The 15,320-nt window shown below is 40.3% G+C and overlaps 1 protein-coding gene across 9 annotated transcripts in view; it reads right to left on the bottom strand.

Moving 5' to 3' along the window:
- Positions 1 to 15,320, bottom strand: part of SMCHD1 (structural maintenance of chromosomes flexible hinge domain containing 1) — a 182,618-nt gene that overhangs the window by 80,673 nt on the left and 86,625 nt on the right. For 7 of the 9 annotated variants that reach the window (XR_012157252.1, XR_012157253.1, XM_073331462.1 and 4 more), the window contains 4 exons: positions 14,084 to 14,251; positions 11,514 to 11,639; positions 3,453 to 3,532; positions 443 to 600 (listed from right to left, as the gene is read on the bottom strand). The exons of 1 other annotated variant lie outside the window; for it this stretch is intronic. Coding sequence is in view for 6 of the 8 variants with exons in the window: in XM_073331462.1 (XP_073187563.1) it covers positions 443 to 600; positions 3,453 to 3,532; positions 11,514 to 11,639; positions 14,084 to 14,251 (532 nt within the window). In the remaining 2 variants the exon portion in view is untranslated. The remainder of the gene's footprint in view (positions 1 to 442; positions 601 to 3,452; positions 3,533 to 11,513; positions 11,640 to 14,083; positions 14,252 to 15,320) is intronic. One more of the 9 variants, XM_073331464.1, reaches the window with a different exon arrangement.

Raw genomic sequence — 15,320 nt, 5'->3', positions numbered from 1 at the left:
AGCTCTCTCCTGCTGACAAACAGCAGCTACACTGTGCGCCTTTTAGCGGCACAGCTGTAGTGACACAGCTGTGTCGCTAAAAGCTGCATAGTGTAGCCGTAGCCTAAAGACATCTCTTCTCCTCCAGGCTTTTAGCAGGCTTTGGGCAAAAATTGGGCAAAAAGGGCAAAACTGGAACTTCTGTCAATCATTTCACATATTTGCCTCCCGTTTCTCGATAGGTGAAGCCAAAATGCTGATTGTATAGGCTTTTGCCAGTCAGGTATAATGGAATTTCGGGTAAAAGGGATGTATGAAAATACTGATCATCATTGAAATAAATCTCACAAATCACTTTTTACAGACATCAAAAGCCATAATTTATTTGGATGGCTGGTTTCCAAAATTACAAAAAAAAAAAAAAGAAAAAGAAAAAAAGGCTAATTTAAGTAGAGCTACTCACCAGGGAAGGTACTTCCTGCTACAAAAGCAGCATTTTTGTCATACTTAACATTCATACACACAGGTTTCTCAGGGTCAGGCAGGACATTGAACTTGATTATAGGGCAATCTAATGTGTTCCTGTTGTATGAGGCTTTAAGCTGTAATGTATGCTCTCCCCTGAAACATACAATAATCATATAACAAATTGTTGTAATGCAATAAGCTAATACCAGTTTTTCAAAAAGATGTTTAAATGAATTTTCATAAAGGTACTTGTGACTTATTTGGTTTTCCAAATTTACAAAATTCTCCTCCCCACGCCCATTTTCATTGATATCAAAATTATAGTAAAGGTAAAAACCTAATATTAATGCAAGGTTAGAAATATCACGAGTCAAGAAATGTCTAAAGTTTAAGATGTTCTCACAACTAACTATGCACTAATGAGAGTTATTTGCATTTACTTTTGCTTTAATATTCCACCGTTTTGACCAGTTCTCAATCCCCTTTTCAAGATCTGACTTGTAGCACAGTTTAGATCATTAGGACTGGAAGGAGAGAGCGCGATTTAAAAGGTCACCTGAGAGAAGTGTCTTCTAAACTATTCCCAGTCCTTGCTAGCCAAAGACTGAAGCTGAACACAGGCCTCACACCTAGCAACATACACTGAGACTATTAGACCATGAAGAGGTCATTAACTTCATAATACAGAAATCTGAGGGGTTTTTTTTATTTAAAACACTACATTTTTAGCTATGCCGAAACACTCAAACACTTTTCTTCGAACTTAAAAAGTTATTTTTGTTCAAAATATCTTAAGTTAAAAATGCAAAAGTATTAACTGATATAAAACACTGTAAGGATCAAGACAGAAAAATGTGTGTTTACGTCACCCTCACATATTTTTGCATAATATAGAACTGCTTTGGCCCTTTGGAAAAATTCTTAAAAAATAACTTAGTTACTGAGTACTACAATTATTGGATCCACACATCTCCTCTGGACCACCTGGTTGGCTCAGAAGTATTAAAAATTGTTATAGTTTATCTTGGGTTGAATGTCTCAAACCATGCTCCCTGTGTCACCAAGACTGCACCTATAAAAGGAAACAAGTTGGCCTCAGTCCCTTAATTTCTGTCTGTTTATATGGAATGCAGGAGTCTTTAAAGACAAGAAAAAAAAATAATTACAGCTAATTTGTGGTGGAAATATATTTGGAAAACTCTAGGCTCTTTAACAGGACCTATAACTATTTCTCTTTCATTCCAATGCTCCTTAAATTTTCTACTCCAGGGCCTTCTCTAGACTGGGAAAAATGTATTTGTTTAAAAAACATGTTACCTAAACATTTTACCGAATATTTTTAAACACCACTTGGTATACCCCTAAAAATAAGTGTTATTGACTTTAACATGTTAGTTGGGTATGGTTAACCCTAGGCAGTAACACATTTTTAAAGACGTTAAACCCCTATCTACACTAGGTGCTACATAGTGGTTAATTTTACATTTTGTACATTTTAATATATTTTTTTCCATGTCTAAAAAAAATCCCCAAAACAAGAGCAGCAGCTTCTCTTGGCAGACGTATGGAGTAAGCTATTACATTCTGTAAAAAAAGTGTTTATAAAATGACTTTCTCAAAGCTGAACAATTAGCCTAGCCTATGCACCCAAACAAAAAGTTACTCCTGAGGGAATTCTGTGCCAGAAAATTAAAAATTCTGGGCACAATATTTTAAAATTCAGCAAAATTCTGCACATTTTATTTGTCAAAATAACAATATAATCACACCAGTTTCAATTATTTTTGGTCATTTATTTCAAAATATGTGTCAGCAAGTATGTCTGTAACAATAAAGACAACAAAGAAAGATTCAGGAAATGTTTTTTGAGAAATAGATTCATTACTAGGCATATTAATACAGAGTTCTGAGTAATAATTCATTTAAACTACAATACAGAACCGTATTTCCCGCACCCCTCAGAAGCAGTGCAAAGGCTTGTGGGAGTCAGGGGTAACGGAGGAGCTGAGGGAGAGGGAAGTAAATGGCTGGGAAGGAGACTGAGTGTGAACTTGGAGGGTTGTTGGATATGAGAGGGAAAAATATGGAACAGATTTTCTCGGGGGATGGGGAGGGACTGCTAGGGAGCTTCCCCCATGCAAACCCTGGCTGACCCCTAGCCTCTCCCATTCAGTCAGGCACATCTGCCCCTGTTCCCATGTGTTCCTGAACCTCCATGCGTCCCTCCACGCACATTTAAAAACCCACTCCCCCTGTCCCAATGTGGCTCTGTGTCCCCTCAGACACTCCCCATCTGTGTCCCTGTACCCCCTCCCACATGTCTCTGTGCCCCCACCCAGCCACTCAAATCCATTTGTGTCCGTCCCCCCCCTCAGTTCCCATGTGTCTCTCTGTCCCCACTCAGCCACCCTCTGTAGCTTTGCACCCCCTCCACCTCTGCTCATGTGGCCCTGCGTCTTCACTCCCATTCACCTCCTGCCCCAGTCTGTCCTCCCCCACTAGCCCTTATAAGACCCTGTCTGACCCCTCCCCCCCCAGCACCCCACACTGTCTCCCCATAGCCCTGGTCTCCTGACGTGGCCTGGCAGGTGCTGCGAAGAACGCAGGGTCTTTCTTGTCCCTAGCTGGCTAGAAGCTGCTGCTATGTTCTATCGCCACAGATCAAAGGCAGAACTGCAGAAGTTATTTTCTGCATGGAGCAGCTGTGTCCTATCGCCACAATGCCATTTGGTGGGCAAAAGGCAGAACTGCAGCAACATTTCATCAGAAGCTTTTTTCTGTGCAAAAAAATTAAAAGTATGTGTGGCTCATTAATTATGCGCACACGCATTAGCGCAGAATTCCCCCAGGAGTAAATAAGTTACGTAAATAAGTTACGTGTTTGCACTTTGCTCCAGATGACTTCCTGGCAACTACCTTAGTAAACATGCAGCTAATTAACTTAAAGGTATCTAATAAGAGTATTTTCAGAAGTTAATTTTTGTCTATACATTTCCATTACTTACCTGGGTGCATGAATACTAATTATTCCCAGATTAGCCCTCCCATTTTCATCTGTTTTATGTTGTTGGCTTGAAGAAATGATCTGTCAAGAGAGTTGAAGGTTGTCAAGAAAATTTTATCTTTTAATGACACAGAAATAGTGTCAAGTCTTAAATTACACCAAAAATATCGTTTTCCCTTTTTCTATCACACTTTATTTCAACTCAATACTTTTCCTTGTATTCTGACAATTCAGCTCATTTTTTTTATACTGTACCTCTCCTGACTTAAGATTTTCACAGGTTCTGGAATATCCTTGACCAGTCTTTAAGACACTCAGAGTCATCTTGTCTGACTAAGCAGATTTGGTTTAATTTACTGGCTTATATATTTTACTATGATTATATATTTTGCTAGATTCTGATGTCAATTTAGTTATTCTGTAATATATTAATTGGGCTATATTTTAAGTCTCTTGCACCCTCTACAAACTGCCTCCCACTTTTCTTCATTTGTATCCATTCTAGATTCGTTTAGAGTTTTTTGAGGATGATTACAATACAGAATATTACAGATATAATTGGTATATATGGCTATGAAATATAGATATACTATATACACATACTATTATAAATGTGCATGCCCAGTGGAATACACAAAGGGACCAGTGCTCAAAAAACTGTCAACTGCATACCACACCAATTCACTATTAACCAAGTGTAAGGACTGAGAACTTATTTGAAATTCCTGTTAGCAGCATCTCCTCTCATTCAAAACAAATGGATAATGCCTCTCACCTGTGGAATTTAGAGGTAGGCCAACGTTATTGCTGAGAAGTAGCAAGCATTGATTCCCAGAAGTAGCATGGGAAAGGATGAAGAATTTTAATCCAGCAGAACAAAAGGCAGAATAGAAGTTATCCCACATAAAGACAAAAGCTTTGTATATCAAGGGAATTTGGAATCCAATCCAGTAGTACCTTTCTTCCAAAGATGACACTTCAAGAGGAACAGAAACCTATTTTGTCAGTTTTTCTCACATGAGGTTCAGACATGTATGTCTCATGCCACAGTGGATCTTATAGAAGGAGTCTTGATTCCCTCTGTGAATGGTTTCCAAATGCCTATCATACCAACTGGTGCAACATTAACATCTAGCAACTTTGAAAATCTGAGGCCTGACGGTTGGGATGGAATCAAAACAGGGTACATTAGTACTTTGTAGGTTCAAGGTATATCTGTAGATTTCTAGGGATGCCCATTTATGCTATGACCTCGCAAAGGAGTGCTAAGGATTGGAACAAAATGATGAAAGAACGATTTCCCAAGAATTGTGGAAAGAAGAACATACTTTGGGCAGAAAGCTTTCTGAAGCTACGACGACATATTCCCCAATAGCAGCAGTGTGTATTTTGTATAGATAGAACAAACAACAACGAATGTCTTTCAGAGGCAATGACAACTAAAAAGGCTAGCCACAGGCTTGTCTAATCTGCCATTCATTTAGTCTTGATACCTCAGACTCAGATGGGGAGTCCAATATGTCTGCATGAAGAATGACACTAATGCTGGTACTCTATTTCCCCATTATGTTTAGGTGTAGAACTTTAACCAATCAGCTTGGAAAAACTCTAGAATAGCTAAGATCACAAGAATTTGTGATTATTATTTGTATTCTGGTAGCATCTGAAGTCCAGTGCTCACTGTGCTTGGCACTGTACAAATGACAGTCCTTGCCCCAGAGTTCTTTATGGATTCCATAATGTACAAATGAGGCTAAGAGAAAATCTCTGTTGAACCACATTTCTCTTCCAATGTCCAGGCTGTGAACTGTAAGTGGTCCAGGTCTGGGTGGAGGTGTCCCTGCTTTAAGGGGCCTAGTCATTTCTGCAGGGACAATTGAGGTTCCTTGGCTATCAAATCCAAACAAGCACCTTCAGGGCCAACTCAAGACTAGAAGGACTTCAGCACACTCTTTTCTGTTTCCTTTATATGAACTGTCCTGAAAAGCAGTGGATTCTTCTCTGACCAGGATATTATTTCCATTGTATCAAAGCTTCAACTTCTCGTTACTCTCTGGTTTTGGAAGGGGTAAAAACATTCATGCTTCAGATCACAAGCCAGCCTCTAACAAAAGTAGGAGATAACTTCCCCTATTCCATGCTATTCTGTAACAACCTACCACTGGTTTTCTTGCACTTTCCTCTGTTTCAGGTACTGGCTACCCTCAGAAGCCACGTACTGACTTACTAGACCACTAGTCTGTTTCTGTATGACCATTCCTATGTTTCTGATCAGACACCTTACTGATAGAGCTTTCAACGTGAACTAAACAGGATGTCTATTCTGTGATTTTGGAAACCACAGGTGTGTGCTTGAGAGAACTAGATGCTTTCCTTTTTTGAGTGAGACACCATAATCCCATGGTTATCATGTTTTCCAGGTATACGTCCAACCCCGCGATGTTTCCTTCCATAGTGAGTATTTCAAGGGTCTAGAGTGCAAATTGGACTGGCTTTTTATAGTTTATATTTACCTGTGCACAAACAAATGTTCAGACATGACTGGAAATAATGTCTAATTTTGACTGCATACACTGAATGATTTCAGGTATTCAGAAGGAATTTCTAGAGGCACATATTTAGAAACCCCATTTAGGTGGGTGATACTAATGTGTGGCACCAGCAATCCTAGCTGAAAGAGATAATTGCCAAAAAAAAAAAACTGTTGTAATGAAGTTTTGTATCTTTCCAAAATCTTTCCTCTGTTGGTAAAATTATGGCCAGACACATGCCTATTTTGACCCTGGTATGAGCAATTCTCTCCATTAGGTTCAAAAAGTTTTTCTTGATTTTGTACAATTGGTAGGTTTGAATCCTTTCTGGGAGCTGGTAAGTTAGGTGTGAGTCTGTTTTTCTGGACAGGGCAGTGATAGACACGTTGTCCATGAATGGTTATAGACGTGTAACTTGCAGTCTGAAACCTGTTGTGGCTATCACCACCATTTCTAAAGATACTGGGTGCAAAGAGTAGATCAAAAGGGAGAGTTTTGTACAGGAATTGTAAGCTCTTACACACACACACACACACACACACACACACACGTACGTACACGTGTTAATTTTGCCTTTGTCATTCGCAACGTTTTGACTTGTGGAGAAAGTTCATTTAGGTCTTTGTTAGAAGCGTCTCCAGATTTTTCCCTCTGCTACTGCTGTGATTCCCAAACTTTTTAGTACTGCGGCTCCCTTACCGATATTTTAAAATTAGCGTCTCCCCAAATACTTTTTTTTTTTTTTAAACACTGACTTAGGACACTACATTCAAGAGTTCAGAACACTAGATTCAAGATGGATGGTTTTGTGACTTTATTTAACCACATACAGTTTAATAATATAATCCAATTAAATCTGTATTTTAAAAACTAAAATGTGAAAATATGGATGTTTTGGCATGTTTGGACATAGCTTAAGATTTCAGTGAGAAAAACAGGTCAGTTTCAAACTCCACAGTTGTGCAATGTTTGGCTGAATCTCTGGTGGAAAATGATTTGTGCCCAGTGCTAAATTTCAGTAATTTCTGGGTTTAGTTTTCAGAGGTCTTTGCTGAAAACCAGACTCACAGAGATAGCTGGGAGTGAATGGAAACAGTACTTCCATAATTTCATCACTGAGTTCTTTATACTCTCCTTTAACAGAAATCCAGAATTCCTGGTTTGTTAAATTTGAGAACATGGGTCTTCATCATGTGATCACTTGACAATTTTAGAAGATTTTCTTGAGCAAGATACTTAAAGTTAAAATGGAGTCACCTGTTACCAAGAATGGGTTTCAAATCCAATGACTATCTGGAGATTCATGGTCAGCTCCAGAAAACTGACGGAGGGTTAAGGTGTCTCTGTATTCTCACCTGCTGACTTCGCTAATGTTTCCTCAAACATCCTCACATCTTCAAATTCAGATGCCAGGGAATACGTTTGGGATGACTGATTAATATTTATGGGTGTAAATTGGCTTACTTGTAGCCACTGAGTCAAGAGTTACTGCTCTCGTTACTAATCACAGCAGGACCCACTCAGTTGAAACAGGTACTGGGACCAATACCCTGATTGTGGGAATAGCCTGTAGATGACCCCAGGAACCTGCAAAGATGTCTGCCTCTTCCCAGCCTAGCTTATACCCATGTAAAGTATTTGGGGAAAGATCTAGTACCACCCGGAGCTTTACTCCATTTGGAACACAGGAAGCAATTTCCCACTTCCCCCCATAACCTCACAATGGATGCAGCTGCATGGGAAATGGAAATTTTATGTGCCTTGGTTCTGGGCACGGACTGCCTGAAGTGCTCCTTAAGCTTTAATGTAGAGTTAGTCTATTGAGAGGGAGTTGGATAACTCTCTCCCCAGCTGTGAACCCCTTTCCCTGGCAGAGTGAAGGTCTATGGGCTGAAACCCAGACAAGCACAATTCCCATTGCACTGCTGCTGAGACAGGGCTTCATAGGAATAACAGGCTTCTTTGCATGCCCAGACATGCTTCAGGACACAAGGGCTCTCTCACACAGGAGTCTGTACAGGAGAGAAGCAAACACTTCTTTCAGGTTGGGAAAGCAAAGGAGAAAAAGTTTAAATCATAATTTTTACAGGACTTGTTCATTAACAATATGAATCACTTCCTTATGAAAGAAGAAAAGGAGTACTTGTGGCACCTTGGAGACTAAAATTTATTTGAGCATAAGCTTTCGTGAGCTACAGCTCACTTCATCCGATGAAGTGAGCTGTAGCTCACGAAAGCTTATGCTCAAATAAATTTGTTAGTCTCCAAGGTGCCACAAGTACTCCTTTTCTTTTTGCGAATACAGACTAACACGGCTGCTACTCTGAAACCTTTCCTTATGAAAGGGACGCTTGGCTTTTGTCTTTTTGATACTCCAAGCCTCTGGAGTTTGCAAGACTTAGCCCTGAGCAGGCTGTGAAAAGTTCTCCTCTTTGTAGGAATCGTCATGCTCCTGGTCAAGCCTCCCATGGTGGAGTAACAGCTTTGGGCAGGGGAGTAGAGGCCCTAGCATGCCAGTCTGACTCAAAGCTCTAGACCATGACAAAGCAAGGAGTGGTGGATTATAGTAGCAGGGTATAGCTGTCCTTTGAGGCACATGAAAAACTGCATGTAGTACCTCTTTGACTTGGCTCAATGCTTGAAAAGCTTCCCTGCTGTGATAGTAGAGGGAAGAAGAAGCCCACTGTTGTACCAAAGAAACCAGAGGTTAGAGCCTCAGTATTCTGGTGATTCCTCAGTGACAGGAGAGGAGCTAGAAGGTGAAATGAAATCATCCAGCATGAAAATGAATAAAAATTGAAGTTATACCACAAAGTATTTGGAAGAAACTGAACCGTCACACCTTCCCTGGTATGTCTCTTACACAATTGCAACCCCTCGCCCCAAACTTCTATAATGCTTGTAACTTTTCAATACAAAACTATACAGCACATTGAAAAATTAAAATTTGGAAACCACATAAACTGAACTAAGTATGAATAAATAACAGAAGAAATACTGTAATGATTGCTTTCAGAGTAGCAGCCGTGTTAGTCTGTATCCGCAAAAAGAACAGAAGGACTTGTGGCACCTTAGAGACTAACAAATTTATTTGAACATAAGCTTTCGTGAGCTACAGCTCACTTCATCGGATGCTTGCAGTGGAAAATACAGTGGGGAGATTTATATACATAGAGAACATGAAACAATGGGTGTTACCGCACACTGTATTGAGAGTGATCAGGTAAGGTACGCTATTAACAGCAGGAGAGTGGGGGGGGGGGGGGGGGGGAGAAACCTTTTGTAGTGATCATCAAGGTGGGCCATTTCCAGCAGTTGACAAGAACGTCTGAGGAACGGGGCGGCGGAGGGGAATAAACACGGGGAAATAGTTTTACTTTGAGTAATGACACATCCACTCCCAGTCTTTATTCAAGCCTAAGTTAATTGTATCCAGTTTGCAAATTAATTCCAATTCAGCAATCTCTCGTTGGAGTCTGTTTTTGAAGTTTTTTTGTTGAAGAATTGCCACTTTTAGGGCTGTAATCAAGTGACCAAAGAGACTGAAGTGTTCTCCGACTGGTTTTTTGAATATTATAATTCTTGAAGTCTGATTTGTGTCTATTTATTCTTTTACATAGAGACTGTCCAGTTTGGCCAATGTACCTGGCAGAGGGGCACTGCTGGCACATAATGGCATATATCACATTGGTAGACTGCAGGTGAACGAGCCTCTGATAGTGTGGCTGATGTGATTAGGCCCTATGATGGTGTCCCCTGAATAGATATGTGGACACAGTTGGCAACAGGCTTTGTTGCAAGGATAGGTTCCTGGATTAGTGTTTTTGTTGTGTGGTGTGTGGTTGCTGGTGAGTATTTGCTTCAGGTTAGGGGGCTGTCTGTAAGCGAGGACTGGCTTGTCTCCCAAGATCTGTGAGAGTGATGGGTCGTCCTTCAGTATAGGTTGTAGATCCTTGATGATGCGTTGGAGAGGTTTTAGTTGGGGGCTGAAGGTGATGGCTAGTGGCGTTCTGTTATTTTCTTTGTTGGGCCTGTCCTGTAGTAGGTAACTTCTGGGTACTCTTCTGGCTCTGTCAATCTGTTTCTTCACTTCAGCAGGTGGGTATTGTAGTTGTAAGAACGCTTGATAGAGATCTTATAGGTGTTTGTCTCTGTCTGAGGGGTTGGAGCAAATGCGGTTGTATCATAGAGCTTGGCTGTAGACAATGGATCGTGTGGTGTGGTCTGGATGAAAGCTGGAGGCATGTAGGTAGGCATAGCCGTCAGTAGGTTTCCGGTATAGGGTGGTGTTTATGTGACCATTGCTTATTAGCATCGTAGTGTCCAGGAAGTGGATCTCTTGTGTGGACTGGTCCAGGCTGAGGCTGATGGTGGGATGCAAATTGTTGAAATCATGGTAGAATTCCTCAAGGACTTCTTTTCCATGGATCCAGATGATGAAGATGTCATCAATGTAGCGCAAGCAGAGTAGGGGCATTATTCATTTTCATATTTATTTCAATATAAACCTCCAAATTTTAAATTTATCTGAAGCTGATGCAGAATCTTCAGTAAACTTGTTCTGCCCACGAAGGCAAAAAATTTTGTGGCCTGAATTAAAGGGTGTAGTTTAACTCTGGAGCCTTCAGAACTATCTCCAAATTCCACCAATGAGGAATTACCCATTTGTGATGAATGAGGAGAGAAGCTGTGCAGCAGAAAAACATCTTATATATAAGCAAAAACTAGCACACATTAAAAATACACAAAAATCAGGGTTAACCAACTTTTTCATATTGCGGACCACATTTTAATAAAGAGACCACCTCACAAACCACCTCCATCCCATTTGCAATTGTGAAGACCATCTTACATATATATTTTCATAATATCCTAGTGGCAACAGCAGCAATTGCTTACACACAGCTATGCTGTTTCCTCCTCATTTCCACTTGATATTCACTGCAAAGAACCTTCATCTCAGCATTGAGAGAGGGAAACAAGCAGGGAAGCCAGAATTGTGTAGCCTGCCAGCTTTTTGCAGACCATCAAATGGGCTACAGTTTGAGAAATACTGAACAAGGTGATTATGTACCATACTAATGGCTCTGTTTTTTATTGTCATTTGGTAGATTACTTAAGTACGAACCTGAAGACTAAGTAAGAGTAGCAATAAGAAGAAATGGAGGGAATATGGAGAAGGTACAGAGAAAGGCCCAGGGAAAAAAAGTAAAAAAAAAAAAAGTTACAAATTAATAGCATAAATTATTAGTTTTATTACTGTATTTAATTTTAGTTAAAAAGAAAAAAACTGCGGAATCTGTGATGGAAATTATTTTTTATTATTTATTGTATGTTACTACTGTAAAAGATTATTCTGCTCTTTTTAGCTGGTATATTCACATCCGTACTTTAAAATTCCACAACATATTTTTTAAAAGGAGAAACTAGATAGAAATGTAGGGAGGTGATATAGCTGTGTCTTGATAGATTATATTTATGAGCTTTGATACATAAAAGCTGCCAGGACATCTTCTAAGATCTCACTTTACCTTTAAGTTGTTAGCTTTTACAAGACTGATTTTGACATTTGGTTCAGGAGATGGATTTTCCCACTGATCACAGAGCTGAACTATCAAAGGCTTCTGCAGTTCTCTACCATTAATTACCGCGATAGGCTGAAAAAGATACAAATATATATATTTTTTACTTTATTGTAAATGGAATGTGTGTCAGACAATCATTATAGGGGTGTGAGCAAGAACTACCCTCCTCCTCCCAACAAATCATGACCAAGGAACATGAGGCCATGCCTTCCATCAGCTGCCTCCTAAACTAGGCTGCCTATGGTAGAGAATTAAAGCCCCAGTGGAGGCAATGCATGGGGCAGTGCGTATGTTGGATCACATGCACCCCAGATTGCTTGATCACATGGTGCAGCTGGGCCCCCTCCCTGCCGGTCAGCTGAGCCAGTGAGCTGTTCTGGGCAGGGAGAGGCAGAGACAATAGCTGGAAGCTGCAGGGAGGTGGCACTGCTTTCCAGGGGCGGAGGTGAGTGTTGGTTGGTGGGGGAGAGAGGCAGTGCTGCTTTCTGCGAAGAGTGGGTTGCTGGGGGTGCGGTGACTCGAGCTGTTTCAGAGTTAGGCCCCCCACTATCAATAGACATGCGTCATCTCTGCACACTTTCCTGATATCTGAGACTATGCCATCCCACCAACTGACTTACTACCCATCCACATGGCCTTGACTACAGAGGGAAGGGAGAGATGCTTCTAGGTGTCTGTTCAAAGGCAATTAAAAATCTTCTCTCTTACTGCCTTCAACAGAGCTGTAGCAGGAGCAACCTAATAGTATCCTAAACTACACTTAGATTTTTATTTAATTAAAAAAAAATACTATTAATTGTTTCAGTCACAATCCCTGATCCTTTTGCTTTCCCTTTCCACATCAGCTTCCTTCTCAGTTCTCTATCTAAACTTTCTTCCTCTTTTGTATTCTCAGTGTAACAACCTTATCCCTTCCTACCTCTTCCTTTTTTACACTTTACCTACTTTTCACCACCCAAAAGTCATCACTTGAATCAATTTTAATATGTAAAAAAGAAAATAAAAAACCCACTAAAGATCTGTGTTAACATATGTAGTGCCAGACATCACCCTGTTCACTCTACCTGGATGTTGTGTTACTTTCCTCACTTTCCATCTGTTCTTTTGCTTTTAGACTGAAAGCACATAAGGATAAGGGCTGTCTTCCTACTACCTTAAAAACCAGCATATCAGAAATAAAAACTAGAAACAGAAAATTTGAATTGCCAACTTGTTTCACTGTCTAAGGCAGAACTTCTAGCAAGCTTGAGAAGCAAGGTATAGAGTTTAGTCCAAGAGACCTCAGTAATAATGCTGGACTGTCTCCAAGAGTCACATGGCAGTGCAGCAGTTCACCTCTTGAAGATTGAGGAAGAGGAGTATGAGAGTAAAACAGTTTAAAATGCCAAGGTAATTATGATCACAAAATATTGTAAAATTCAGATTTAAGTTTTAGAGAGAGCTAACTTTTAAAATAAATCCTGCTTTTAAAAACCAACCGATTTTGACTTGTCAGGTAAACTGTTACACATAAAATGACCGGACGGTCACAGTCTAGTTCAAAACACACAGGTATCCTGTAATGGGGTGCACTAACCTCTTGTGAGCGCCCCCTCGGCAGAGTGTGCACACCTGCAACACTCTCTCTCTCTCTCTCTCTCAGATTGTCCCTCCACTGGGATAGAGCAGCGCCCCATAACTCCCTCCATGGAGACAATGTCTTTGCCCTCTTGGGGCTTCCTGGCTTCAGCTCTCCAGCTGGGCCACTATAGTTCAGTTGCCCCTCTGGGGTGCCTCACTGTCCAGGCCACTGCCCCTCCAGTGGCTAATGGGGGATGGACCCAGTCCCACCCGCTATTCCCGGTCCCAGCCCAGGAAGCTGGCTGTAGTGTTCCATGTTCCATGGTTTCTCTATTTCCCTAGGCCAGTTCCCCATGTCGTCTTCACTCTTACCTCAGGTCCCTGTCCTAATGGAGTCCCAGCAACCAGCTACGGGCTCCTTCTTGCTCTCCCTTGCTTCTGGCGGCACTGCCCTGTCTGGGGTTCTGTAGCTCTGTCAGCCATCCACACACCATTCAAACTCCTACAGTTTACAGAGAACTGAACTCCCTCTGGCCCTGCAACTCTTCTTATTCTAGGTTGCTGGGCCCTGACTGGCTGTGTCCCACACAGCCACTTTAGGCAGCTTGGAGGACCCTCTCCTCTCCACTGCCCTTTTTTGGGGCAGGGTGTGGCAGGGCCATGCAGCCTCCAGCAGGGGGCCTCAGAGGGTCTGGCAGACCCTAGCACATATCCATATAAACAGGGGCACTGGTGGAAGCTTGAATTGCTTCTGTCTGTACTATACTGTCTTGTAGAGAAAGTGAACTTTAATCTCCAAGGCTGTTATGTTCTAGAAACTTTCAGGAATACTGAATATACTTTATTGAAAGAAAAACTCAACAGGTTTCATCTTTGCTCCTTATACTTCAAAAACTCTGGATATATAAAAAGCTGGTATTAAACCCTTTGGATCTGAACCAAAGACGCTGACTCACCTCCTCTAATTCTGGCCAATCCATAAGGTGTAGTTTAACTGGAGGTCCTGAAGTCAAATTTACTCTGAGAAAATCAGAAAATTCACGCCAAGCAAAACACAATTCTTTGCTTCCAGGAAGACCTGGATAAAAGCTAATACCTTTGACTGTCATGGTTTGTGTACTTTCCTATTAAGAAACAGAAATGTAACATGTTTTTAGTAAAAGCAAAGTGAAATGTAATTTATTCTTTTTTCAGATTTAAAAATGTGACTTACTATTTATGTACATTGGATACCAGTCTTTTTGTCGTACAATAAACAAAAAGATTATATTGCAATGTTTGATCTCTGTTAAAATGTCAAGGTCTTTTGGGATGTGCAAATATTCTTAAGACACCTATCTTCAGAGTAAATGGGGTTTTATCTAATTATTTTTATGCCATGATACCTAAGGACAGGTCATACAGGAAAACAACCATGCAAAACTGTCAAAAATGTATAAGCCCAGACACAATGTATATTTGCTTGTCTTAACATGATGACTCAACATGAAAAAACAAATGATAGCTTATTCCCCGTAAAAATAAATAACTCACTCAAATGAAGGAGCAGAATACTGAAAGGCTGTGTTAAAATCAAATACTAACATACATTAAAATAAACTGCCCAAGGCAGAAAGATCAGCCACTTGCCTTTATTGCCCCAACACACAAAAATGAAAAGCAGGTTGAGGATCTCAATTTATTCAAACATAACTACATCAGAGCTATTGCATGCAATAATAAATGTTAAATCCAACAATTATTTAGGACCTACAAGTGGAGCCACACCAAAAAAAAGGGAATTCTGTAACATAACTGAATGGGACAGCGTAAAAAATCTCCTTCCCCTTATTTTTGTTGTTGTTTGCCATTGAAAATTAAATTAAGTTCTATTTGACAGAAATTCCGTGTAGCAGGATTTTGTATCTTTACGCTAGATATTAAGAAAAAATACAATTCAAATAAATTGGAAAATAGGAAAACAAGGAAAGTGAAAAATGATATTAAAAGTTGAAAAAGTCACAAAATTTAGTTAGTTCACCGATCAACGACTGAACACAGAAGAAACTACATTTACTGTACATATGCTAAAACTGTTTTAGACAGCTGTTTAGCTTGGAGAGAGAAAGAAAGCCTATTAACCAGGCAATGACTGATATATCTTACATCAACTTCAGGAAAAATGAAATGATAAAACAATTATCAGTTTATTGC

This window comes from Lepidochelys kempii, chromosome 2, assembly GCF_965140265.1.
Source record: "Lepidochelys kempii isolate rLepKem1 chromosome 2, rLepKem1.hap2, whole genome shotgun sequence".
NCBI classification, from domain to species: Eukaryota; Metazoa; Chordata; order Testudines; family Cheloniidae; genus Lepidochelys; species Lepidochelys kempii.
Note: the sequence above shows the minus strand (reverse complement) of the source record. Positions and strands in the feature narration are given on the sequence as shown.